General features: G+C 47.5%; 1 protein-coding gene across 5 annotated transcripts in view; it reads left to right on the top strand.

Moving 5' to 3' along the window:
- EMID1 (EMI domain containing 1) overlaps nucleotides 1–26827 on the top strand; it is a 63799-nt gene extending 36972 nt beyond the window's left edge. For 2 of the 5 annotated variants that reach the window (XM_081841951.1, XM_081841950.1), the window contains exons 9-16: nucleotides 3364–3501; nucleotides 6071–6151; nucleotides 9245–9288; nucleotides 9725–9787; nucleotides 11102–11146; nucleotides 12598–12642; nucleotides 24925–25015; nucleotides 26472–26827. In XM_081841951.1, coding sequence (XP_081698077.1) covers nucleotides 3364–3501; nucleotides 6071–6151; nucleotides 9245–9288; nucleotides 9725–9787; nucleotides 11102–11146; nucleotides 12598–12642; nucleotides 24925–25015; nucleotides 26472–26611 — 647 coding nt within the window. In that variant the 3' untranslated portion in view covers nucleotides 26612–26827. Of the gene's footprint in view, nucleotides 1–3363; nucleotides 3502–6070; nucleotides 6152–9244; nucleotides 9289–9724; nucleotides 9788–11101; nucleotides 11147–12597; nucleotides 12643–18534; nucleotides 18620–24924; nucleotides 25016–26471 lie in introns of all 5 variants that reach the window. The other 3 variants (XR_014151411.1, XM_081841952.1, XM_081841953.1) reach the window with 3 other exon arrangements.
- Nucleotides 26828–27031: the final 204 nt, after the last annotated feature.

The following is a 27031-nucleotide window of genomic DNA, read 5'->3' as shown; positions in this document are numbered from 1 at the left end:
CAAGCCCATTAGCGGCTTAGCGCTATTAGCGGTTTAGCAGCTTAGCGGATCAGCTGATAAGCAGCTTAGCGGATCAGCTGATAAGCGGCTTAGCGGATCAGCTGTTAAGCGGCTTAGCGGCTTAGCAGATCAGCTGTTAAGCGGCTTAACGGATCAGCTGATAAGCGGCTTAGCAGGTCAGCTGATAAGCGGCTTAGCGGGTCGGCTGATAAGCGGCTTAGTGGATCAGCTGTTAAGCGGCTTAGCGGATAAGCTGATAAGCGGCTTAGCGATCAGCTGATAAGCAGCTTAGCGGATCAGCTGATAAGCGGCTTAGCATCTTAGAAAAAGGGGGGAGGAGGAAAAAACCCCTGCAGGAACTCGCAAGACATTTTCGTCTTGCGAAGCAAGCCCATAGGAAATTCGTTTTGCGAAGCACCTCCAAAACGGAAAACCCTTTCATCTAGCGGGTTTTCCGTCTTGCGAGGCATTCGTCTTGCGGGGCACCACTGTACTTTTGAAAATGTTGATATCTCAACATTAGTTTTTGTTATGTAAATGGTGGCACACAAACCCTGTGATCCACGGACCACCAATTATACATTATTACATATATATACTGAATTCTCCCTCCAAGGAGCTCAAGGTGGCCTACATGATTCTCCCCCTCCTCATCTAATCCTCACAACAACCCTGAAAGTAGGCTAGGCTAGGCGACAGTGACTGGCCCAAGGTCACACCCCATGGTAAGCTTCACGTGGCTGAGTGGAAATTTGAACCCTGGTCTCTCCCACATTGTACTCTCATGCTCTACCCACTGCACCACACTGTCTCTCATTCCAGTGACGTGGTGGTGTGTGCCATGGGCTCCTTTGCAGGACAAATGTTTGTACATGTGCCCTCTTTCTCTCTCCTGTTCTAAAAGCTCTTTTGCGGGGGTGAGGGGACACGAGAGTGAAGCGTGTCTCCAATGTTAAATCGGGGAGGGTATGGTTTGGAGGTTTGCCTCCATGATCAGAAATCTGAAGAAAACACAGTCATTGTAGGATATCTTGAAGTCTCTCATAGTGGGTTTTTTTGGGGGGGGGGATTTGCTGGGGTGGGAGCACCCTCCCCGGGCAAACAAGGCTGGGGATCTGAGCTCACGTGGAGCTGTGGTCGTACTTGGCCGTCTCTGTGGGTCTGCTTAATGTTTATTAGGTTTGGAAAGCGTCCCAGAGAAAGTTACTTCTGGCCGTTTGGAGTTAAAACATTAACCAGCCAGCCCAACCCCACACAGACCCCATTCACCACCCTCTTTCCCCCACTCCTAGGCCTAGCTTTCCTCTGTAAATCCCACTTCTTTGTTCTGGACCTCCCTGAGCTAATTTTTTTTTTTAAGGAGGGGGGAGCTGGGAGTGAGTGGGAAGGGGTTGCCTTTGCCAAATCCGATCTCCCCCTTCGCTTCCTCCGCTCCCGTCTCTGCACGCTCCCGGTCTTCAGCTGCAAGCCGCTCGGAGCCAAAAACCTGCCTCTGAACCCCTTAGCGATGGGGATGGGGGACCCTGTGGCATCCCAGATATTGTCAAACTCCAGCTTTCATCGTCTGACCTTTTGGACGTGCTTGCTGGGGCTGAGGAGAATTGGAGTTTCATTTGAAGGGCCACAGGTTCCCCATTTGCGCCTTATAACAAGAAGATCACCTCCAATCAGGAAACAGGAGTGGTGTCACCTTTTTTCAGATGCCAGCTATCTATTTAGTTCCCATGGCAACATATTGTAAAGCTTACATGGCAAACAGTTCTCAATAAAGCTGGCTAGGGCCTATTGACTTAGCGAAAGGAACTGGGTTGACAATTTATTTATTTATTTAATAACTTTATTTAGAATTCAACAATAACAGAGGGGGGAAAACCCACAGTAATTGCTACATCGATTCATTACAATTCACCAATTTTAACAACATATAAAATAGTAATAGAAAAATTACACAACATCACTTTTAACTTACTGAAGTTTACGTATTACACTTTTATATCTTTATCTCTTTCTTAACAAATCAAAAAGAAAAAGACCAAGAAAGGAGGCACAAAGAAGAAAAGCAAAGAGGAAGAAGAAGGGAGGGAGAGGGGGTAAAGGAAAAAAGAAAAACAAAACAAAACAAAACAAACACATTTGACTTCTGATTAGACTCACTGTATTATTATTTCTACTATTTTTTCCACACACAGTTCCAGATTATTGTATATCTTTCTTTGTTTTCATCAGATATCAAAAAACATTATATTTGTTGTTTTACAAGGATCATTCTATTTCTGCCAGGAGGTATTTGTTACTGGGTTGACAGTTTTAGCAGCCGCCCTATTCTGCAGACCCCAGTCTTACAGCTACAGAATCCCACAGTTGCAGCGGATCTCCAGAGGACATCCATGCCAACCCCAATCCTCATTAACAACATAACGACGACGTGGAGTTTGCCACATGAAGCAGAGCCTTCTCAGTGGTGGCGCCCTGGTTAAGGCATTCCTCTTTATTGAAACCAGACTGTCTGCCCTCTCTCTTTTCATTCAATATTTCCCACAGGCCTTTGCAGCATTATACGTAATTTGTGTTTGTGTCATTTACTGCTGACCTGTCTGATTTTACTTGGCAGTTGGCTGCAGTGCTAGTCCTAATCAGAGTAAGGCCATTGAAGTTAAGGGATACCACTAACTTAGGTGCATGCACGCATTTCAACCCTTTGTATTGGGGCATCAAAAGAAAGGGCATCATATGGGAAATGTCACAATAATTTATCATCATAATTTATCGTAATTGATAACAATAGATGTGGTGATAAGTTAAATCAAGCAGGCCGAATTGTGCCCAGTTGCTGATTCAGAAGTAGCAACACAAGAGGCGAAACTTGTTTCCATTTTTAAATGAAAGCTGAGGTTTTCCAGAAGCTGGATTTGGTGCTGCCCTCGTGGTCGTACACAGTTCTCACAACCACGCAAATCCCTGCTTGTACGCTCACATTCTGCTGTTCCTCATGCTCAACATGAGAGCCAGTGTGGCATAATAGTGCCGGACTCAGATCTGTGGGAGGCCAGGGTTCGAATCCCCGCTCTGCTCTGAAACTCACTGGGTGGTGTGACCTGGGACCGCCCACCGTCTCTCAGCCTGACCTACCTCACAGGGTTGTTGTGAGGACGAAATGGGAAGAATGGGGAACCATGTGCACCACCCTTGAGCTCCTTGACAGAAAAAAGTAGTGTATAAATGTGATAAATAACTTTAAAAGTGGCACCCTGAGCTTTTGCCCACAGGTGCTGGAAGAAACCCACCTTTCCTGGCTCATCTCTCATTGCTCACCATTGTGCTGTTTTGTTTTGTTTTGTTTTCCCCTCCCACCATTTCATCCAGGGCCTCCGGGGCCTCCTGGTCCCCCCGGGCGGGACGGCGCAAGAGGTTTCCCCGGAGAGAAGGGCCTCCCAGGACCCCCTGGACCACCAGGTCCACCAGCCCCTGTGGGACCAAAGATATCGCCCATTCCGGATCAAAGTGAGTAACCTCCCAGGCAAGGGAAGTGTCTTGGCCACAGGGGTAGGGAACCTTAGGCCTGTGAGCCGGATACGGCCCTCCCGGCCTCATTACCTGGCCCTTGGAACTCTCCTCAGGCCACGCCCCCTTGGCAGCCCTGCTTCTCACCCTCTCTGAGTGCTTTGCCCTGAGTGGAATGTCTCCTTGAACTCAGATCTTGCTTCCCTGGGTGGAGGACTAAGAGGGCTGTGGCAGTGTAGAAGCTTCCTACTGTACAAAGGTTAAATTATTTCAATTTCAACTAAAGTGTGGTGGGCTGCCCTAAAACACTGGCTCAGAATTTCAGTGTTTGATCTAGGGAAGGGTTTGTACCAACACGTGACTAATGAGGAATTTGTCAGCAAATGGCAGAAAACCAGGGCTAAAAAAGCCACCTCTATTGGTCTGTCACCCCCCCCCCCAACTGTATTACCTGGGTTATGAAGGCGCCCTAAAGACGTTAAAGCAAAGATTATGGGATAATGCACACAGTGACTTGCGATCTCGATCACACGCAGTCTGTAGTCCGCTGGCAGTAGGAGTACGATATGGGCATGTCTTTAAGTTAACATCTTACTTTAAAAACCTGACAGGACCAAATTATCGAAGGCTTTTCACCAAAGCCAGACTAAGCGTCTTTCCTTCTGCAGTGTTGGATGGCAGGTTGAGAGGAGTTCTCTACCAGGACAGACTTTGCTCGTGTGCTCAAGACATTGATTCCATAAAACATATTTTGTTGCACTGTGCAAAATATGAGCAAGCCAGGGCTGAACTGATATTACCCTTGCTGGTACCTTTCCCGGGAAAATCAGAGGCTCACTATGTCAGGTTCCTATTGGAAGACCGGACAAACACTAGAACATTAGCAGTGGCAAAGTTTTTATGGGTGGTTGCAAGAACTAATGATCCCTATATTCTGAACAAAATGCTTGTTTAACCTGGAGGTAGGATGTATGAATTGTGTATTGCTTTGTAACGATTTGTTAGGTCTCTGGACCGTAATAAAGGTTGATGATGATGTAAATTATTTACATTTGTTGCCCCACCCACTTTTTCCTCTGGCCCCGCCCACCACTGCCATGTGGCCCTTGAGAGGTTGCCCGGAAGGGAATGTGGCCTTTGAGCTGAGAAAGGTCCCCTGCATTAGCTGCTCATTTCCTGGTCTGTTTTTGTGCAGTGAAAGATGCTTAAATCTCTTGGTCCAAGATGGTTTTGCCCATTCACTCTCCCCTTGATCTGTCTACTGCAGTCTACTGTTCAAACTGCTGTTTTCTTTTACGGCAGCCTTGGCCAAACTGGTACCATCCAGATGTTTGGGACTATATCTTCCATCAGCCCCAGCTAAATCTTTGTTTAGAAAATGCCTTTGGGGCTCTTCAGTTCCAAGAAATATCTCTGCAAAAAATGGAAATACGGATAAAAGACAGAGGATTTGGGATCCCAGACTTAGAATTGTATCACCAAGCATATTTACTGTCAGGTACACAATTCTGGAGACCCATAACTGAAAACAACGGTCCAAATTGGGCTACTTTGGAATATTCCTATGTAGCACCTTTAGAAAGATGGGCAGCACTTGGGTTCTTAATACATTAATGCTCAAGATGCTATTGAAACAATAACATCAGTTCGAACAATGTGGCACCACATGTCCAAAAAATATAAATTTCAACCTTTTCTCCCACGACAAAATGACTTTGTGGGGAAACCTGTCTTTAAAAATCAGGAAAGAAATGGTCGTATGGAAGAAGTGGATGAATTTCGGTATACAGTGGTACCTTGGTTTAAGAACAGCTTAATTTAGGAACAACTTGGATTAAGAACCCTGCAAACCCGGAAGTAGGTGTTTTGGTTTGTGAACTTTGCCTTGGAATAAGAACATGTTCCGCTTCCTGTTGAGTGTGTTCCATTTGTAAATTGAGTTCCCCACTGCTATGGGAAAGCACGCCTCAGTTTAAGAATGCTTTGGTTTAAGAAAGGACTTCCGGAACAGATTAAGTTCATAAACCAAGGTACCACTGTATTAACATTAGACCAGCTGATAAACAAAGAGGATAAATTTTATACCTATTCCGTCTTAAGAGTCAAATACAGATTACCTACAAATGCTCAATGGCAATATCTCCAGATAAAACACTTGCTAACCACCATCTATGGACCAGCAGCTTTTAAGGCCTCAGAGACCCCCAGAGATATTGAAGCAGTTGATTAATTATTACACAATAACAACAACAAATGGCCATCAACATATATAAATCTTTGTTACTAGCTAACCAATTTGATATACAGGTACTAAGGAAGGATTGGAATAAAGAATTAAGAGATAACATCTGGAGGGTGCCAATTTACCAAGGCTGTTTCATGGGGGATGGTTTGACTGCCTATTATAATGGCGGATGTTTTATATTTTGAGGGATTTTAAAACTGTGCGAACTGTTCAGAGGCTTATTTTAGCATTAACCGGTATAGAAATCAATACTTTGAATAACCAGCCTGGTTTCCAAAGGAGAGACACCCATTCCCTGGTCTTTCTCTGCTTGAGTGATTTCAGGGGACCCACTTCTGTCAAACACCTTCATTGAAACGGGGGTCACTGGGCCAGCTGGGCCTCCTGGCCTTCCAGGACCAATGGGTAAGTCTCTTTTTGGCGCTATATCTTCACTCAGGGATGGGGGAATGACAGGCAGCAGCTCTATGGGGTTTCAGGTGGCATTGTCTGCCAGCCCTACCTGGAAACTCCTTTGGGGATTGAACCTGGGACTTTTTAAATTTTTTAATTTTTTAAATAAGTTTTCATTAGATTTTACATTTTTTCCAGTCATATTACAACATATCAAATCGTCAAATAGAAACAATGCATTCCTCAAAATTCCCCCTCCCTGCTGGCTTTCCTCAACTTCCTTTTCTGGTTTTGAGCATATTGGCTTCCCCTGCTTGCTATATTATATCACATCTAAATTTTCTATATTAACTGTTATTATCTCTTATCATTTTAACATCACCTTTCTAGTTTTTTGTAGTTATTTTTGTTGCTTGTAAGTGTTTACTCAAACCCTGCTAGTGAGTCTGTTTCTTTACATTGTTTCTGTAGATACAACTTAAATGGTTCCCAATCTTTTTAAAAATCTCTCTTGTCTTTATCTCTGAGTCTTTCTGTTAGTTTTACCTCTTCAGCATATTCCATCAGTTTTTGAAGCCATTCTTCTTTAGTTGGTATTTCTTCGCTTTTCCATCTTTGGGCTGATAATATCCTAGCCGTCGTCATAGCATACATAAAGAGTTTATTCTTTTCTCTTGCCAGTTCTTGACCTGTAATGCCTAATAGAAAAGATTCTGGTTTTCCAATAAAAGTTAGTTTGAACATTTTTGAACCTGGGACTTTAGATGCTCTGAGCTCTGGGCCTTACTACAGAAACAGCAAAATGTGAAGCTTCCTCAGGCAGACAAACAGGCAGACCATTGTTCCATCTACCGTATTTTTCACTCTACAGGACACACCCAACCATAGGACGCACCTTGTTTTAGAGGGGGAGAACAGGGGGGGAAATTCTCCCCCTCTCTGCTTAGCGCCCCTTCAGCAAAGTGGCAGGAGAAACGGAGCCCCTTCCATTTCTCCTCCTGCTTGGCTAAAGGGGCGCTGCACAGCTCTCCCTCTCTGCTGAAGCCAGGAGAGTCTTGCTGTCCCGGCTTCAGTGAAAGGAACCTGAAGCCTGCAGAGCGCAGCGGGAACTCGCGCTGCGCTCCGAAGGCTTCAGGCGGCTATCCCTGAAGCCTCCGGAGTGTGGAGGGAGTGCTCCCTCTGCGCTTTGAAGGCTTTGCGTTGCTATCGCTGAAGCCAAGGAGCCTGCATTCGCTCCATAGGACGCACACACATTTCCCCTTAATTTTGGGAGGGGAAAAGGTGCATCCTATAGACCGAAAAATACGGTAACTCAATATTGTCCACACGGACTGGCAGCAACTCTCCAGGGTTTCAGGCAGAGGGCATTCCCAGCTGTACCTGGGGAGATGCCATCAGGGACTGAATCTGGGACCTTCTGCCTGCAAGGCGGATAGATGCCCTACCTCCATGTTCGGCCCTTCTCCAAAGGGAGTCTAGGAGAGACAGGAGAACCACAGGAGATATTCCAGATGGTGTCGTCATGCAGATACCTGTCAAAAGCCAGGTTCGCAAAATGTGGCCATTCCACCCAGAACACTTGAAGTGCCTCTCCCCATGGTATCTGACTGCTGAAATGAAATTTGTGGCTTGCCGACGACCCAGAGACCATGTGAGCTGCGTGGACTCAATCTGTCCTCTGAATGTTTTGGACTCCCACCCAGCCGCAGCCGGTCTTTGCAGACCTGCCATTCCCAACCAGCACAACAGCTTTCTCGTGCTTTTTTTCAGTCTCTTCTGTGAGTGTCCTGGTAGGAAACAAAGCAACCTGTTGCCATCCATGGCTGATGGGTCAAGCGACTTTAGGAAGGATTTGATAGCTGGCGTTCTATTGGCCTCTGGTGGCAGGTTTGATTATTGCACTTTCCCTTCCAGGAAAGTTGTTGGAAGTGTTTTCTGACTGTGGTAGGAATTGTTTTCCTCCGCCTAGACTAGAGCTCGAGTCTGCTAGGCCCAGCTGGGAAGAGGAGTCGCACAGTATTGTTGTAAACAAAAATTGCCCCTTTCCCTTATGGGGTATCCAAGAGCCCATATAGAGTCCTTACATAGGTTCCCCATTGGTAGGAGAAAATAACAGAGGCCGACCAGAGAATATTGAGAAGCAAAGCAGCTAGTAAGCCTGATCTTTATTGATCTGTTGCAACAGGGTGCTCCCCTCACCTGCAGGAGAGGAGGAGGAACCCAGAAAAATGGCGGGCAAGGCTTTATAAAGACTTTTGAAATTGCCACCCTGTAGATCAAGACCACCCTCAGAAACATCATACATACATCACGGAAGGGTATCTGAAGAAGTGTGCATGCACACGAAAGCTCATACCAAGAACTGACTTAGTTGGTCTTTAAGGTGCTACTGGAAGGAATTTGTTTTGTTTTGACTATGGCAGACCAACACGGCTACCTATCCGTAACTGGAATCACGGAAGGGGTGTAACCTAAGACCACCCCTCAGACCTACATCACAGAAAAGGAAGTCTAAACAGAAATTTGAATGTTGTTTTTCTCCTGTTGTTGTTTATCTCCTGTCTGGCAGGTTACTTGATTGGATTGCCTGGGTAGCCTGGCTAGTCTTTTGTAATGATAAATACTTAGTTCCTGGGCCAGGTCACAGGCTCACACCCTATTTATATCTTAATGTGCCCTTAAGACAGGATTTGTGAGGAAAGAGACAATGGGGAGGTTTCCCACTTTGACCTTGCAGAGAAAACATTTGCTCAATTTAGGAATCAAAATGGCTTCAGGTCGGTCTTCCTGTGCTGATCTATGTACGTGTGGTTATGAACATTACCATATATCTAAGACCTCAAAATTCCTAACACAGTATTAAGTGGGAGTTGCAACAGATCAGGGCCAAATCCTGCCCCCTGGGGGTGGGAAGCGACAGCCACAACAAAACTCAGGGTGGGGTGGGAAGGTTGTAGTTAAAGCTGCAGCCTTGTAGGTGCTGCTGATTGGCCATTGTGGAAAAGGACATTTGGGGGGCTTTTCCCCTTCCCTCCAGCTCCTCCCTTCTCAAAGCAGCAAAAATTAGTTGCTGACCAGGGGTGTGAAACCTCTTTCTCCCTGCAGGTCCTCCAGGGCCAGCTGGAACCCCAGGTCAGCCGGGACGTGATGTAAGTACCCTTAATCTCTGACGGGAGGAAGCAAGGGTTTCTGGGAGGGGCAGCACTTTTGCTGTGGAAACAGCCCAATTGCATTTTGAGCTGATGATTTGAATAGGAGGTGGTGTTTTTCCAGGGCCTGGAACCTCCCAGTATTTTGGGACTAAACTGTAGGTGACACTTAGCTGCCACCGTATTTGGGGTAGGGAGAGATCCCTTGCAACCGACTTGGAATAATTTTTATTAAAGATTTTCTTGAATTGCAAAAGAACGGTCCCATGCAACTGAGATCCACTGTTGTAGTATTATTATTATTATTATTATTATTATTGATCGCGTCTTATGCAAGTTGTGTTATGTTGCTGTTTATTTGTACATCGCCTTTCATTCAAACAGACTTATTGTTGTTGTTGTTGTTGTTTGAAGCCGCAATGGTTCTTTCTTTCAGGGGAGCCCCGGAACCCCAGGCGCCGACGGGGCAGCTGGTACCCCTGGAGAGAGAGGAGAAAGAGTGAGTACCGCCCTCCGGCATCACGTGCCCTCAGGCTTACATCCAAGTTTCATAGCATCAGAGAATGGTGTGGTTGGATACATGCAGGAATCACAGCTAAGAATCAGCTTCCAGCTTGGTCGATCTCCTTAAACTGCGGTGTCCTTAACTCGACAAACCAAACTGGTTTGACTTGCAGCCGCCAGCAAGGAATTCCTCTCCACAAGATATACAGTCATACCTTGGGTAGAAGTAGCTTCGGGATGAATATTTTCGGGTTGTGTTCCGTGGCGACCCGGAAGTAATGGAGCGTGTTACTTCCGGGTTTCGCTGCATGCGCATGCGCTCAAAATGACGTCATGTGCATGCGCGGAAGCGACGAATCGCAACCCGCGCACCTGCGGATGCAGGTTGCGTTCGCTTCAGGATGCGAACAGGGCTCCGGAACGGATCCTGTTCACATCCAGAGGTACCACTGTAGAGCTGTTATTACCCCTGCTGACGTCTGCACATCAAGCAGCTTTCGAAAGCGTATCTACAGTGGCTGGCTGGGAGATGGCAGCCCTCCATCTGCCAGAACAGGAAACTCAATGGAGCACTCAGAGCTCTTAAAGCACTGTGGGGCTGGAAGAACTACCCCTGTGGGATTTCTCCCTGAGCCAGAGCCATATAAAGAAGCAGGCACCTCCCTCCAGGTCAGGATCAGACATGGGGGTGGGCTCTCATGTTCGTATACTTGCCCAGAGGACCTGGGTTCAAATCCTGCCTGCTTGCTTTAGCACTGTAGGGAACCTTTGACCCTCCGTATGTTGCTGATCTACAACTCCTTTCAGCCCCACCAAGGGGTTGATGGGAGTTGCCGTTTAACAAATTCTGGAAGGCCAGAGGTTCCCTGCATTTGCTTTAACCAGGGCCTTCTCGGTGGTGGCGCCTGCCTTGTGGAACGCCCTCCCCTCAGATGCCAAGGAAATAAATAACTATATGACTTTCAGAAGACATCTGAAGGCAGCCTTCTTTAGGGAAGTTTTAAATATTTGATGTTTTATTCTGTTTTTAATCTGTTGGAAACCGCCCAGAGTGGCTGGGGAAATAAATTATTATTATTATTATTATTATTATTATTATTATTATTATTATTATCAGAGGATGAAGAGCAAAAAGTGGTTTTAGGCAGGTCCCTGGAGGGCTGGTGGGGCAGGAGAACCGAAGCATATAGCCATGGACTGCATTTTCAGGGGGTTGGACCAGATGACTCTTGAGGTCCCTCTCAACTCTACAGTTCTATGATTCTGTGACTCAGGTTTTCTTTTTTCTACTCCTTCATCTCTCCTGTAGGGACCGCAAGGATATCCTGGCCGCCAAGGTCTTGATGGAGAACGCGTAAGTATGGCACAGTGGAGGAGGAGAGAATACCCTGCTAGGGTGGGTGCAATAAATTTGGGTGGCTAGTGGCAAACTCCAGCAGCCAGGGAAGTTCTGCACATTCTGAGAAATGTCTCTTACACTACATGAGAACTTCCTCGGTCACCGTTCTCCATGGGACTTTCAATCATTCGCTTGTTCATTCATTGATTCGTTTGAAGCAGGGCTGGGGGACCTGGGTTCCTCCGGAGAGTTGTTGGAGTCCATCTCCCATCAGACCCAGCCAGCAAGGTCAACGGTCGGGGATGATGGGAGTTGAGTCAAGTGACATGTGAGGCCTGCGCAGGTTCACCATCCTCAATTCAAAAGCATTTATACCCAGCTCTTCAGTTTCCAGTCTGGCGTAAAAATCAATAAAAAAAAGCACAGTTCTAATAATCCTTTATACTTCTGCCAAACTTTAATATGATTTCGAAAACTTTGATGTACTCTTGCCTTTTCATACCACAAGTACGCATGCCAGCCAAATCTATTGTCATATCCTTCAAAATCTCTGTATTTTTTAGTTATATCCATTCCCGGATCCAGCAAATACAGGAGGCTTCAAAATATAATTTCAAGTCTGGCAGGGAGAGGCCTACTCTAGGTACTGGATTCTTAACATTACACAGTTATTATAAAGGCCTGTCTCCATGCCCAAGACAGCATCCATAATCTGCCTTTCCCAGGGTGGGCCAAGCCTACCGCCTCTCCCTGCACCACCCTTACCCTTGGAAAGAAAAAAGCTTTGGTTTTCGCTGACACCCGTATGAAGCTTTTTATTGTATTACATACGCCTTACATCATAGGTCACTAACACAAGTTCTGTGAGCTCATAAGTCTCTATGGAGCCCTTCTAATTCTCACTGAAATTGCCTGAGGTTGCAAATTCTTTATGCTGGGTTGGTTACTAATTTTCAACCACTTCCAGCTTATGGAAACCTTTCTCCATCTCTAATCATGACAATGAGATGTTGCAATTCTCAAATGCTCCCAGAGTTATCTTAATAAATCCATCTTACTAGGTTCCCCGTGTGCTTTTCCAAAATGTTGCATGTAAGATTCTCCCTGCTGTTGCGGTACGTGGCTCTTGAATTCGGTACTTCGGCGTTATATGTTGTTTTACACAATTCAGCAAGGGGGCAAGTGCGGTATCGGGAGCATCTATCTGCCTTGCATGCAGAAGGCTCACTTCCCGGCCGCTCCAGGTAGGTCTGGCAATGTCCCCATGTGATTGCTGCTGCCAGTCAGTGTGCGCAATACTGTGCTAGATGGACCACTGGCCTTACACCCTGTGTAAGGCAGCTTCCTAGGTTCCAACAACAGCAGAAGAGGGTCTGATGCAATTTCCTATTTGAAGATTTCTTTTGCAATAACCACAGACTCCCCCAAACCTTTGTTTTCTCATGCCTTTTCTCCTTCTGCTTCAGGGTGAGCCGGGGCCCAAAGGTGAACCAGGCGAAAAAGGCACCTGGGTAAGCTTGTGGGGTGGGGTGGGGGGTGGGGACCCTCCTTTTCTCTCCTCTTCCCCCACCCCAGACACTTGCTAGCTCAACCAAGGGACACTGAGTCTTGGGAACCAGCTGAACCTGCAAAAATCTGCCCTGATGCCCAGCTCTCTGTCCCCATTGTACCCTCATCAACAGAAGCCCATTTACACTACTGAGACGTGAGCCAAGCTGGCAGGCTTCTAGGGGGTCTTCAAGACATATAAGGGGTACTGAAATGAAGGCACTTTCCTATTGAGACCTCCCAGGGTATGCAAAACAGCCAAGAGCCTTGCAGCGCCTTGAAAGCAGCTTCCTCACCAGAACCCACTGATTTTGGACCGCAATTCCCATCAGCCCCAGCCAGCACAACCTTTCTCCCATCAACCCCAGCAACACGAGACTGAGGCTGATGGGAGTTGAAGTCCAGAACCACCTGCAGGGAGGCCACATTGGGGAAGGAAGGCTACCCTAAAGGTTTATTGTGTGACACGAGCCATCGTGAACCAAAATCTGCTTCACCAGACATTTTATTTCTCAGAGCTCAGTGCGTATTCTGCATGAACAGACCATTTTTGTGGTTGTTCACCAAAATAATCAAAGTTCTTTGCCAAGAAAAACCACACGTGATGAACTATATGGACTGTGTAAATCTTTTGTGCCCACATTTTTGTGGGCTTTTAAGCCTATTTCCACAGCCTTAAGGACTAGAAACTTGGTTTTTGTTTTAAAAAAGAAAGCTTCCCATCTTGGAGATGCTGAATTCTTCCTTTGCATGGTACAGTGGGAGAAATAAGCACAGCTTTCTTGCCGCTGGCCAACGCAATCTGAAACCAGGACCGGACGTGTGAGGCTGCCTTTCTCCTCCCATAGGCAAGAGAACGGGAACACTCTGGCACAATCCCAACTAGGATTGCCAACTCTTCAATCAGCTGCTGCAACTCTGCCTTTTAGGAGCAGCTTGGTGTGCAGATGTTGGCAACCGATTATGACTCCATACTGCGAAAAGTGTTGTGGGCTGATTTCTGCAGATTGGAGTTTTTTTGAAAGAACAGAGTGGGTGGGTCCATATTTTCTCCTTCTTCATTTCCAGCCGTTTGGCAGCCCTAATACCAGTCTCCCCCCTTGCAAAAGTCTCCAGGACCTTTTTTGCATTGTGCTCTGTTTCATTGCTGCCCCTTGAAATAACATCTGCTCCAATCATCAAAACGCTCAGGTCATCACCCATCCCATCCATTTAAAGCAGTATCATTATCACTATTCACAGTCCTAGCTTGCCCCCAAAGAATCTTGTGAGCTGTAGTTTGTTACGGGTGCAGTGGGTTTTTTTAGGACCACCCCCACTCCCAAATTCCCCATTCCCAAAGCTACAATTGCCAGAGTGGCTAAGCAATCACAGAGTTGTACAGTTGGAAGACTCCAAAAGGTTCACTAGTCCTACCTTATGCAGTAGGTAAGCACACCTAAAATAAACCCTTGTTCCCAGACAATTCTGGGAATTGTAGCTCTGTGAGGGAGAATAGAGGGTCTTAACTCTCTGCATTTTAAAGGCGAACCTACCTTGATTTGCATTTTTCAAAACAAGACATGAAAACAAAAATGCAGCCCCCTCCCCCCAAAAAAACTTTCACATATCCAAATGTTGCAATGAAAAATTTCCTCCTGGAGAGTGAGCCCAAATGAATGCTAAGGAACTGGGGGGGGGGATTGGTTTGGTTTGGTTTGCATATATCTGGGGTAAGTGTCCAGAAAAATGCATATATTTGTGGAGGAAAGCATACCAAAAAAGCCTAGTATTACTACTGTTATTAAATTTGCCATGCCAAATAGTCTTCTGAGAAATATGTCAGGGAGAATTGCATGTAAAACTCTGCACGTGTAGGGAAAAAAATGAGTGCAAAACTCTGTGCGTTAGGTGAAAGCGAGTCTCAGATTGCTGTGGACTTAAAAATTAAATTGCAGAATGGCAGGGAAAGTGAACTTCAGTTTGAGGAAACACGAAATGGAGAGAATTTGCCCATTCCTCATGAACGTAGCCGGGCTCCGATCTGGGATCGTATTGCGAGCTCAGCCAGGCCAGAAGCAAAGGCCATAAATGAAGCACGGAGAACAGTTGTGGGGGCACCTTGGGCCCTATGGATGTTGTTGCTGGACTACAACTCCCATCAGCCTCGGCAAACGTGGCTAACGGCCAGGGATGATGATGATGACGGTGATGATGGGAGTTGTAGTTTAGCAACATCTGGAAGGCTCAAAGTTCCCCACTCCTGACTTGGAATACGCCTCAAATTCTAGAGATGGGGGGAAATATCTGGGGATCCTTGTCTGAGGGCTCTCTGCCTGCCTGTCTCTTTCCCTGGCCGCCACCCCCACTAAACCCCACTCACCTCACTCTGCCCAGGGGCTTGGTGTGCTGGTACCAGAACTCCTGCGTTCCGTCTGTTCCTCTAAGGCACGGAATTGGGACCTTTTTCTGCCCTAGGGGGGGCCACATACTAGTGGAGGGCGTGGCCAGAGGTGGGGCAACACATGTAAATTCCACCTTTGTACAATAGGCCAGTTTCTCCCCGTCCCCGTCCCCCGACTCCATCCTGGCAAGCCAGAGACCTGGTCAGATTTGAAGGGTACATTTCCAGTCAGGCAGAAACTACTGAGATTCCCCACCCTTGCTCTGGGAGGAGGGCAGATCTTAGCCCTCTGCTCTGTTTGTTGTTACATATGGTGCAAAAGTGGGGGCAGAGTTCGCTTTGCATTACCTCTGCCACTGGCCGGGGCTGATGGAAATTGTAGTCCAAAAGATCTGGAGGGCACCAGTTTGGGGAAGTCTGAGTTAAAGAGATGCCCTCCTCTTAACGGGGAATACTTGGGAAGGGCTGTAGCTCACTGGTAGAGCATCTGGTTCAGTCTCCACCTGTGGCTAGGAAAGACCGCCTGTCTAAAAACAACAACCCCAAAGAGTTGCTGCTGGTCAGTGCAGACCGGGCTTCCCAACCCCCCGACTTCATGGACCCCTTTTGTGAGCTTAGGAAGTCGTCACCGACCCCCAACCCAACGTGAATGAGATAAAGTCAAGAAAAATCGATCTGTAACAAACATTTATTAATCCCCATTGCTAGGAATCATAAACAAAAGAATACAGAGTATTGTTGCATTGCAGAATCATCTTATTAGATGCAAAGATTCCTCATTGGCACTCTGTACATGCTCGTGCCCTTGATTTCTGAGACTCCTAATTCCCACTACAGTCGTACCTTGGTTTTCAAACAGCTTAATTCTTGAACGTTTTGGATTCTGAACGCCACGACCCCGGAAGTGACTGTTCTGGTCTGCAAACTATTTTTGGAAGCAGAATATCTGACGGGTATTCCACGGCTTCCGATTGGCTGCAGGAGCTTCCTGCAGCCAATCAGAAGCCGCAATTTGGTTTCCGAACGTTTTGGAAGTCGAACGGACTTCCGGAACAGATTATGTTTGACTTCCAAGGTACGACTGTATAGGCCACAAGTGCCTTTTCTGTGCCTAGGATGTTTTCATTCAGCCCCGGCACAAACCCACCAACCTCCAGGGAGGGAGTCAGTATTGACCGCTTTGAGAACCCCCTCTGCAGACAGCGTTGAGTGAGATGGACGGATGCTCTGACTCCCTGGCAAGCAGCTTCCACCGTGCCTGTGCTTTTAACTGGAAAGATGTTCATGCTTTTAGGTTCAGCTGTCTCACTCGCCCCAACTTGGGACGTTGCTTTCCTAGCTCTCCCTGGGATAGTTTCCCCTCCTTCCTGGTGGAAGTGAGAGGGACTGTTCTCCCCTCGCTCTGTGTGTTTGGCCACATTCGGCCCCATACATTTAAATCAGTGTCATTCCCGTTCACACAGTCACGGCTTCCCCCAAAGGATTCTGGGAGCTGTAGTTAGTTAAGGATGCTGAGACTCCTCTCCCCCTCCTAGAACTGCAGTTCTCAGAGGTTTAACAGTCATTGCTCCTTCCCAGAGAACTGTGGGGATTGAGCGGGAATAGGGGGTCTCGCCTAACACTGCTTAGCCGCCATAACAAACTACAGCTCCCAAAAGGCTTTGTGGGAAGCCCTGACTGTTCCGAGTGGCATCAAAGCTCTTTAAAAGGGATGGTGGGAATGTGGCCTCAGGGATATAGTTTTGGGAATCTGGTTACTGCATCTGTCTCTCTCTCCACCTCCATGCCACCCTCGAGATCGCTGCATTTGGGACCGCCCCCTGCTACTAACCACCCATGCATGTGCTTCTGCTGTCCTTGTGCCCACACACCTGACTTCCTGAGCAAGGAGGGAAAGCTCGTATCTTCTCAACACCAAGCCCAGGCGGCCGTATCTGGGGCCCTGTGCCATTGTGGTTCTTCCGTTCATTTTGTTTGCTTTGGTTTGGCCTCCTTCCTGCGGTAGCTTCTGGTTGGACCCAGCAGCCTGCTTCTCTATAACCCAGCTTTCTACATTTGCAAAAGCAGCACAGAAGGTCTCCTGTGGCTTTATCTATTTTGCATTTAAAGCCCACCTTTCTCCTCCAAGCAGCTACACGGTCCTCCCCCTCCTCGTTCAACAACAACCCTGCGAGGTAGGTTAGGCTGAGAAGGAGGGACTGGCCCGAGGTGAGCTTCACAGATTTGATCTCTCTCAGGTCCTAGTCTAACACTAACCACTGCGCAGCACTGCTTGTAAGCGGGTTAGCCGCTCCGCTTGCTGGAACTTCTGGATCTGCTTGGGAGTCCACCAGCGCTGCTTCCCGGGGGTTACGTCTCCCCAAGGCACTTGCCGGCCTGCAACGATGCAGAAGGTGGCACCCAAGTGCCACTGGTGCCAAGACAGCATCCTCTTCTGCACCTGAGGGCAGCTGGCTAGCTTAGTGGGCAGAGGGCGGGCACCTGGAGTGAGGGAAGGGAATAATAATAATAATAATGATAATAATAATAATAATTTATTTATACCCCGCCCATCTGGCTGGGTCCCCCCAGCCACTCTGGGCGGCTTCCAAAAAAATATTAAAATACTGTAATACATCAAACATTAAAAGCTTCCCTAAACAGGGCTGCCTTCAGATGTCTTCTAAAAGTCTGGTAGGTGTTGTTATCTATGGAGGGCATTCCACAGGGAGGGCGCCACTACCGAGAAGGCTCTCTGCCTGGTTCCCTGTAACTTGGCTTCTTGCAGTGAGGGAACTGCCAGAACCTCAGTGCTGGACCTCAGTATCCAGGTAGAACGATGGGGATGGAGACGCTCCTTCAGGTATACAGGACCGAGGCCGTTTAGGACTTTAAAGGTCAACACCAACACTTTGAATTGTGCTCGGAAGCGTATTGGGAGCCAATGTAGGTCTTTCAAGAATACTGGGTGCCAACACAGCCCTGGCTCAGGAAGATTTCTGATAGTGTAATGCAGGGGTGAGAAACCTTTCTCCAGCCTGAGAACCACATTACCTTTGGGGGGGAATGCTTGGGGTGGGCAGGGTCACAGGCAAAAGCAGCAATTAGGCAGCTGGTCCAGGGTACGAGGTGAAGCTGTCCCAGTTTCAGGAAGAAACACACTTTCCCTCTGATCATATCTTTCTCTCCCTACAAGCTGCGCCAGCTGAATGATACTGTTTGCTCAAACTCCTTAAAGGACTGCACATGCATGATAGATACTTGATAGATGCTCTGTTTGCATTTGTGCCCCTTGGCACAATGTGGGTGGGTGGGTGTGTTGTTGTCATTTCTGATGGCTGAAACAAATGCGGACGGGAGGGAGGGTTAGGCATGCCAAGCCCCAGCTCACCCCCCCTCTCCTTTTTGCACGTATTTATGCGCATGCACACACACACACACCCCTGCACGTGCGTCCCCTTCACGGCCGTGTCTGTCTCTCTTTCGTCCGCAGGGGGAGGGTTTGCACCAGCTGCGAGAGGCTTTGAAGATTTTAGCTGAGAGGGTTTTAATCTTGGAAACAATGATTGGGCTGCATGGTGAGTAGAGACAGACAGGAGGACAAAATTCCCCCTGCGGCCCCCCCAAGGCCAGGAGGGGTCAGGAAAAAGGGGGCCACCTTAGGGGAGGCCCCGCCCAGGTCTGTATGGTGATCTGCTTAGGGCGGTTTGCCCTGTTCTTGCAGCCTTTTGCAAAATCCAGGGGTTCAGTTGCGCCCTTGGCTGGCTACTGGACTGACTCTCTGGGGAGCAGGCCTGGCACAATGCGTTGAGTGCGGTTCAGCCATGGCACAGTCTCCATGGCAACGAGCCACTGTATAAGCATGGTGACATCAGGAAGTGGTTGCACAGGGTCTGCTGGCAGAAGCAGATTCCCTCCCCCCAAAAAAACCCCAATTTTTGTTGTTTTTGTTGGCATCTGTCTGTCTCAAGAGACAATGGAGTGCACCTTCAGAGGTGAACCTGAACTTCTGGGTTAGCAGCACCTAAGTGACCTCCCCGGGGCGCAAGCCTGGGCAGTGCGTATGGAGGTCGTAGGCTGCGTAAATGACAAGACCCCCCTCTTGGCCTCGCTGATGTGGTCCAAAGGAAAACAGAGCAATAGGTTTGGCACCACCTTGGCTGCAGCAGTTGCCAGGAGGAGGCATGCAAGGCACCCTCCAGCCATCTTAGGGACTCCATTCTGGATCTGTGTAGGGTTTACTCCATAGCCTTTTCTTCTCCCAAAGATATCCCCCAAGGCAGCGGAGGTTTAGGACCAGAGTTATCCTTCTCCTAAATGGGATACCTTCCCAGGTGGACAAACCTCATCTCTCCCTCACTTGCCTCTACAGCACATATAGAAACTGTCTTCTGCGCCATTGAGTTAGGGACTTCTAAACCAACTGTCCTTCAAAACATTACAGTAGTACCTTGGTTCTCAAACTTAATCCATTCCAAAACCAAAGCATTCCAAAACCAAGGCAGCTTTCTCATAGAAAGTTATGCAAAACGGATTAATCTGTTCCAGACTTTTAAAAACAACCCCTAAAACAGCAATTTAAAAAATACAACCCCCCCCAGCAATTTAACATGAATTTTACTATCTAACGAGACTATTGATCCATTAAATGAAAGCAATAATAAATGTACTATAAAATACATAAGTATTGCAGATGATAAAAATTTTAAACTTTTCTTCTTCTTACCTGCACTGATGATAGTCATTGTTTGGATGGGGGGGGCGCTTTTATCCATTTCCGCAGTCACACAATCAATCAATCAATCAATCAATCAGTAGCTGAACTGGGTTCCACACAGTCACAAAAACAAATTAACCGAAAAAGCCTCAAAAACAAAAACGCAAAATAAATAGCAAAAACAAAAGCGCCAAACTTAATCCATTCCGGAAGTCCGCTTGGTTTGAAAACCAAGGTGCAGCTTCTGATTGGTGCAGGTGCTCCGGAAACAATTGCCAACAGTTGCATCGGACGTTCGGCTTCTGAAAAGCATTTGAAAACTGGAATACTTCTAGGTTTTCGTTTGAGAACCAAGGCATTTGAGTACCAAGGTGCCACTGTACTACTTTTTGTCATATGTTGAACTTTTACTAGTCACTATGGTAAAAAAAAGGTAAAGGACCCCTGGATGGTTAAGTCCAGTCAAAGGCGGCTATGGGGTTGTGGTGCTCACCTCACTTTTAGGCTGAGGGAGCCGGCGTTTGTCCACAGAGAACTTTCCAGGTCATGTGGCCAGCAGGACTAAACTGCTTCTGGTGCAATGGAACACCGTGACAGAAACCAAAGCGCACAGAAATGTTGTTTACTAGTCACTTCCTATATAGAGAGGCTCTAAACAACTTAACAAAACTTGTAGAGTGTCATGGATGCATGCAGAGAAAGATTTCTCAGTCTGGTGTTAGTTTCATTTGTGCTCATACAATCAGTGGTCATGGGAGAGGAATAGAAAAGGAACTCTCCAAACGGGATCCTTAGAGAAAAATGTACTCTTACAGCATTGAGCTCAGATAAAACTTAGTCAAATTGCCCTCCTTCCTTGTACGGGGGTGAACTTTTCTGCTTCTGAGCATGGTTACCAGACAGATAGATAGATATGGACTGCAGATCTCAGGAAGACCAGTTCTTCTTACGCTTATCACTGAATTTGGTTCAAGGCAGAGAGAGGAGGCCTTTGGGGAACACATTGGAGTGGGACATATTTTCCCCTCAAAAGCATAGCATAAAATCAGGATGGATATACAATAAAAAACAATTAAAAGAATATTGCTAACCAAAAGCGATTTTCCAGTCAAAGCACTCAGACGAGGCAGGTGGGGAATCAGGACCAGGGTGGGGCTGGTGTTTTTAGGATGGGGTGTCAGTGTTGATACAGATGAAGCCAGTCTGGGCCAGACACAGAGTGAGCCTCTGCTCAAGGCCACACAAACGACCCAAAGAAAGGAGAATATGCAGAGTCCCTAAGTTAACACCTGAGGCAGACAATCCCATAAGCACCACCCTCCTTTTCCTGGCAGCAGAAATACAGTACAGTGGTACCTCTGGATGCGAACAGGATCCATTCCGGAGCCCCGTTCGCATCCAGAAGCAAACGCAACCCGCGTCCACGCGTGTGCGGGTTGAAATTTGCCGTTTCCGCGCATGCGCATGATGTCATTTTGACTGTCTCCGCATGCGCGAGCGGCCAAACCCGGAAGTAACGCACTCCATTTCTTCCGGGTCACCGCAGCGTGCAACCTGAAAATACTTATCCCAAAGCTACTTCAACCTGAGGTATGACAGTACAGAGAACGACCATATTGCTCACAACCAAGGACTGTTGATGGGGTGGAATCTAGTGGAATTATACACACACACACAAGGCAGATTCCCCCCCCAGGGTTTTTTCTGTCAAAAAATGCCCACCTCCCTGAATTTCCTACTGCAGAATAGCATCTTCTTGTAGTTTGACTGAGAATCGAGGCTGTGAGATCCAAGTCTACTTTCCCTGACCTGGTCCCCTCCCCAGATGTTTTGGACTACAGCTCCCATCAGCACCAGCCAGGGATGGGGTGGGGGAAGAAATATGATTCAGTCTGCATTTCAAAGCAAGCCTCCCTGATTTGCAGTGTCCACATCAATGTGTGAACTGAAACACAGCCGTCCTGTGAAATTTGCACTCTTCTGAATTTTGCGATGCAGTTCTGCTGCTGAGTGATGCGTTCAAAAACACATATATTAGAGTGCATATAAAATGAAGCTGCATTATATTGGGGAAAATTGCTTTGCAAAAACCACAATAATAAAACAGAGCAGTCAAAGCAGTTTGATTCCCCCGGGTCTCCTATGTAGTCTTGTATTGAACTGCGAAATTTTCAAAGTGTGGGCAGAGGGCTTCAGTTGCTACTACTGAGCATGTGCAGTAGTCTGAGCGTGCTCAGTGTGGGGAAATGGAGGTGGTGGGCTTCTGGTGGCTACACTTCCAATAAGGTAGGAGCTCAGGGCCCTCTGGTGGCAGCGGCAGGAGAGAACAGCCACTTGTGCTCCCTTTCAATGGAGAGCGCAACTTTCTGAGCAATCCTAGGCTCATTTACTCATATGTAATTGCCACCCAGTTCAGCTGAGTTTACTCACAGGCAAATGTGTATAAGACTGCAACTGAAATGCTAATAACAACCCTGGATCAGTATAACTGATATTTTAATGCAACCATCAATTTATTAGGGTTAGTTTGCGACAAAAAGGGCTTTTACCAGACCTCAAACCTCCTTGCGTTAATTCATTTCCCCACCTTTCCAGGTGTGTGCTAAAGGTGAGGAGGATGCAGAAAGGTGGAAAGCAGGGCTGTTTCCTGGATTGGGATCTCCATACCCTTCTATCATTTTTCCAATGAAAATAGGGGCATCCTATTCCATTATTATTATTATTATTATTATTATTACTATTACAGTGGTACCTCAGGTTACATATGCTTCAGGTTACATATGCTTCAGGTTACAGACTCCGCTAACCCAGAAATATTACCTCGGGTTAAGAACTTTGCTTCAGGGTGAGAAAAGAAATTGCGCGGCGGTGGCAGTGGGAGGCCCCATTAGCTAAAGTGGTGCTTCAGGTTAAGAACAGTTTCAGGTTAAGAACGGACCTCCGGAACGAATTAAGTACTTAACTCGAGGTACCACTGTTTTACTATACCCCAGCCATCTGACTGGGTTGCCCCAGCCACTGTGGGTGGCTTCCAATGTATATAAAAACATAACAAAAGATTAAACATTTAAAAACTTCCCTATACAAGGCTGCCTTTGGATGTCATCTAAAGGTTGCATAGTTACCTCCTTAGCTCAGGGGTCGCATAACTCCATACCCTCCAGCATTTCTCCAATGAAAAGTGGGACATTCTAAGGAAAAGAGGGACATTCTGGGATCAAATCAGAAACCAGGACGGCTTCTGTAAATCTGGGCCTGTCCCTGGAAAACAGGGACACTTGGAGGCTCTGCCTCTCAGAAGAGATACCTCTTAAAGTTGGGAGCAGCATGTAGATTTAGACTCCCATGTCCTCCAACCTTTCTCCAATGAAAATAGGGATGTCCCATCCCATAATGATCATTTTACTATTTATACCCCACACATCTTACTGGGTTGCCCCAGCCACTCTGGGCAGCTTCCAACATATATTAAAACATAATTAAACATTTTTTTTAAAACCTTCCCTATACCAGGATTGCCTTCAGACGACTCGGGAGTCATTTTTGCATCATTTTATCCAAGGAAAATAGGGACATCTTTAGGAAAAACAGGGCAAGGATTAAACATAAACTATTAATTGATATCAAAGAAAGGGGGGGGGGTTTCCCCGCCAGATTTGAAACTCTATTATGAGGCAGCCTGTCTCTCCTGGATCAGGGAATGGTGTACACTACAAAATACAGACCTTCTATACCTGGAAGGATATGACAACCATTATGACAACTGGGATGGCTTCTCTAAATCAGGGACGACCCTGGAAAATAGGGACACTTGGAGGGTGGACTCCAGCCTCGCGAGAGCATCAGAACAGTTCTGATGGATCAGGCTAAGGGAAGCCCATCTAGAATAGCATCCCTCTCACAGTGGCCAACAAGGTGCTCCAATGGGAAGCCCCACAAGCAGGACATAGGTGGAAGAGCACTCTGCCCAACTGTGATTCCCAGCATCTGAGATTCAGAAACATTTATTGCCTCTGACAGTAGAAGCCATTCCGGCTAGTAACTACAGTGGTACCTTGGGTTAAGAACTTAATTCATTCTGGAGGTCCGTTCTTAACCTGAAACTGTTCTTAACCTGAAGCACCACTTTAGCTAATGGGGCCTCCTGCTGCCGCTGCTGCGCGATTTCTGTTCTCATCCTGAAGCAAAGTTCTTAACCTGAGGTACTATTTCTGGGTTAGCAGAGTCTGTAACCTGAAGCGTATGTAACCTGAAGTGTCTGTAACCCGAGGTACCACTATACTAATTGCTTGAACCTCTGAGTGTGCCTAATCCTCTTTTAATGCAATCCAAGTTGGCGTTGTCACAACCTCCTGCGGGAGCAAGTGCCATAGTTTAGCTCTGTGCTGCCTGAATGAGAACTTTTCTCTGTCCTGAATATTCCAGCAATCTGTGTTTTTGGGTATCCATGAATTCCAGCGTTTACCAGAGAGGGCGGAGAAACTTCTGCTTTCTCCGTGCAAAGTGAGAGCTGTTAGGGGGTGATGGATGGTGATACCTTCCCTTGGCATCCTCTGGAGCCATTGGGTGAATCAGTATGTGCCTTAGTGATTCTGGAGGTGCCTGTTCCAATAATAATAATAATAATAATAATAATAATAATAATAATAATAATAATAATACTTGTACCCCACCCATCTGACTGGGTTGCCCCAGCCACTACAGAGAACAGAGGTCTACCAATGGGAAGCTTTATTATATCATATTTATTATATTTTATTATTTTATTTTATTTCCTTCCAAGAAAAAAAACTCTTCCTGCATTGCAGGGCATTGGGCTAGATGACCCTACAATTCGATAGTCAAGTTAGCTACCAGTACATAGCTCCTTTTCTGCGTGAAACTTTGAGAAACAGAACCACCCCTCCTTTTTAAAAAGGCACAGGCTTTTACATGCCCCTGATCCCCATAAGTAAAGAGTGGAAAACCCTGTATCGTGTCTTTCCGGGTCTGGGGGAATTATCACCTTTATATCTTCTGAGCCCCCTGCCCAAATTCTCCACCCGCAGTCACACACCCCTCTAAAGATTCCCGATTCAGACCCCTTTCCCTCTCCCCTCCTCTCCCCCCTTTCCCCATAACGAGGGTGAATGAATTTCCGCTCTGCTCTTCTCAATCTCCCATCAGGCCATTAGCTTACGAAGCTTCCTAGAGCAGCAGGCCCAGCTGAAGCTCTTGTCTAGGAGGGTCACCTTGCTGGAAGCTATCATCTGGCCAGGTAACAACAGAGGGGGGGCTCCCCCTCTCTCCTTTTTCCCTAGCATGCTGCATTCACCAATGCAGAGAGAGCCCATGGCCAGGAGGAACACCCCCCCCACCACTTTGCTTGCAGACATGGGCTTTCTCTCCTTCCCCGTCATCCCGCCCCAAACTCTGCATGCCACTAGTCCACAATGTCCAGGTTTTTAATTCCCTCTCTCCATTGCCCTGCTGCAGTCAGAGCTACTTTTATGTGGGATTTTGCATTTCCTGACCCATAGCCACTGGGTGGGGTGGGGTGGAGGGAGACTTAAGGGGGGCACATCTGGTGATGGCTGGGGTGGGGAGGGACTGCTCCTCTTCCTCCCCACCCCTCCAAGCATGAGCTCAGAAGTTAAAAAAAATTGCTTGCCTTGTACCAAAAGTTAACGCCAGCTTGAGGGTGTATTGGATTTGTCAGACTGCTGGGTACCCAACAGCATGGGGCGGGCCTGCCTTTCCGACGGAAGTCTGTGCATGCTCAGTGGCAGTCTCCTCTCAAGCCAGCTTGCACCTTGTCTGCCTGGAGGAGGTCGGCTCAGCGCTGATCTGCCTCTTCACCCACCAGGGAATGCACCAGCCAATCCAAGAACGATGTTAGCAGGGAACCAGTGCAGAGGTTTGGGTGGGGAAGTCCGGTGGCTGACCGCAGCTAAGAGACTGACTTTGCAGCATTCTGTTTCTAGCAGGAGCTCCAAAGCAGGACATACGATGGGGGCAGCTTCTCCCCTGCTTCTTGTTCCATCATTCAGATATACTGCCCCTGCAGGTGAGGGTTCCACCTGCCTGCTGCGGCCAGGCGTTTTTGCTAGATACCCAGTTAGGCAGCTTTCCCCCACCCATGTGTCCTCTGATGTCACAACTCCCACCAGCACCAGCCAGCGTGAATCAAAGGTGGCTGGGAGTTGTAGCACAACAATGTTTGGAGAACCCAAGGCTGGGATAGGCTCATTCTAAGGTGAGATTCCTTCTGCAGTTTCTCCACTTCAGATTCATTTGGAACAGGAGTTAGTTTAGTTTACACTAAGGAAATCAAGCCTTTTGCTCTTGGAAGACACTGGATCTTGCAGTCAACTTTGAATACAGGCATGGCGGGAGGGACTCCCAGAATCCCTAAGGAGCACCCACACCCTGTTTGTTCTCCTTGAGCAGGGGTAGGGAACCTGCAGGCTCTCCAGAAATTGCTGCACTATAAATCCCTTCCTCCTTGACTGCTGGCCATGCATGGGACTTCAGCAACATCTGGGCAGCTGTGGGTTCTCCACTTGAGCCACCTAGACATTTTCCACACCTCTGGAACCATGAGGACCAGAAACTTGTTTTCTCTTTTAAAAAGATCACAAAATGACAACCAAGGTTCTTGGGTTGCCAAATTCTGCAGCGGACGAAAAGCAGCTCAGCTCTGACTGTTGCTTGTCCTTCCTCTCCGTTGACAGAACCGGAACCGGGATCCGGACTGGGCCTTTCCTCCACCAGCATGCCTGGCTACGACCGAGGGAAGCGCGACGAAAGCCTGGCAGCTTACAAGATGATCTCCCACCACCTCTCTCAGAGGAGCGAGGAGGAGAGGAAATGAGGAGGGGGCCGTTGGCCTGCCCGTTGGCAGGTGCAGACGAAGAGCATCCTTTTCGGGGAGGGCACGAGAGGCCTCTTTCGAGGTGCTCCCCCAAGACCCAGCCCTCTTCCTCCCACTTTGGACTGCCCCCCCCCCCACGGAGAAGCAGTGGAGAGGCGTGTGTTGAGGAGGGCGCTTGCTTGCCGACAGCCTGCTTCCGTATTTATTTCGCGCAAAGGGTTGTGTGTGTGTGTCTCTGTAACGGTTGCTGCAATGCACCCCACGCCTTCACCCCACAAACTGTTGCCACAAGTAAGCCGCTAAGCATTCTTTGTGGCCGCCTGATTGTCTCGTAGGGAAAGCTGTTTATCCCTTGGTGCTATTTAACGGGGATATTTCCCCCCTGCACAGCACAACTGCACCCTCTCCTGTAACTTGCTG

Source organism: Podarcis erhardii, assembly GCF_964252035.2.
Source record: "Podarcis erhardii genome assembly, chromosome: 15".
Taxonomy (NCBI): domain Eukaryota; kingdom Metazoa; phylum Chordata; class Lepidosauria; order Squamata; family Lacertidae; genus Podarcis; species Podarcis erhardii.
Note: the sequence above shows the minus strand (reverse complement) of the source record. Positions and strands in the feature narration are given on the sequence as shown.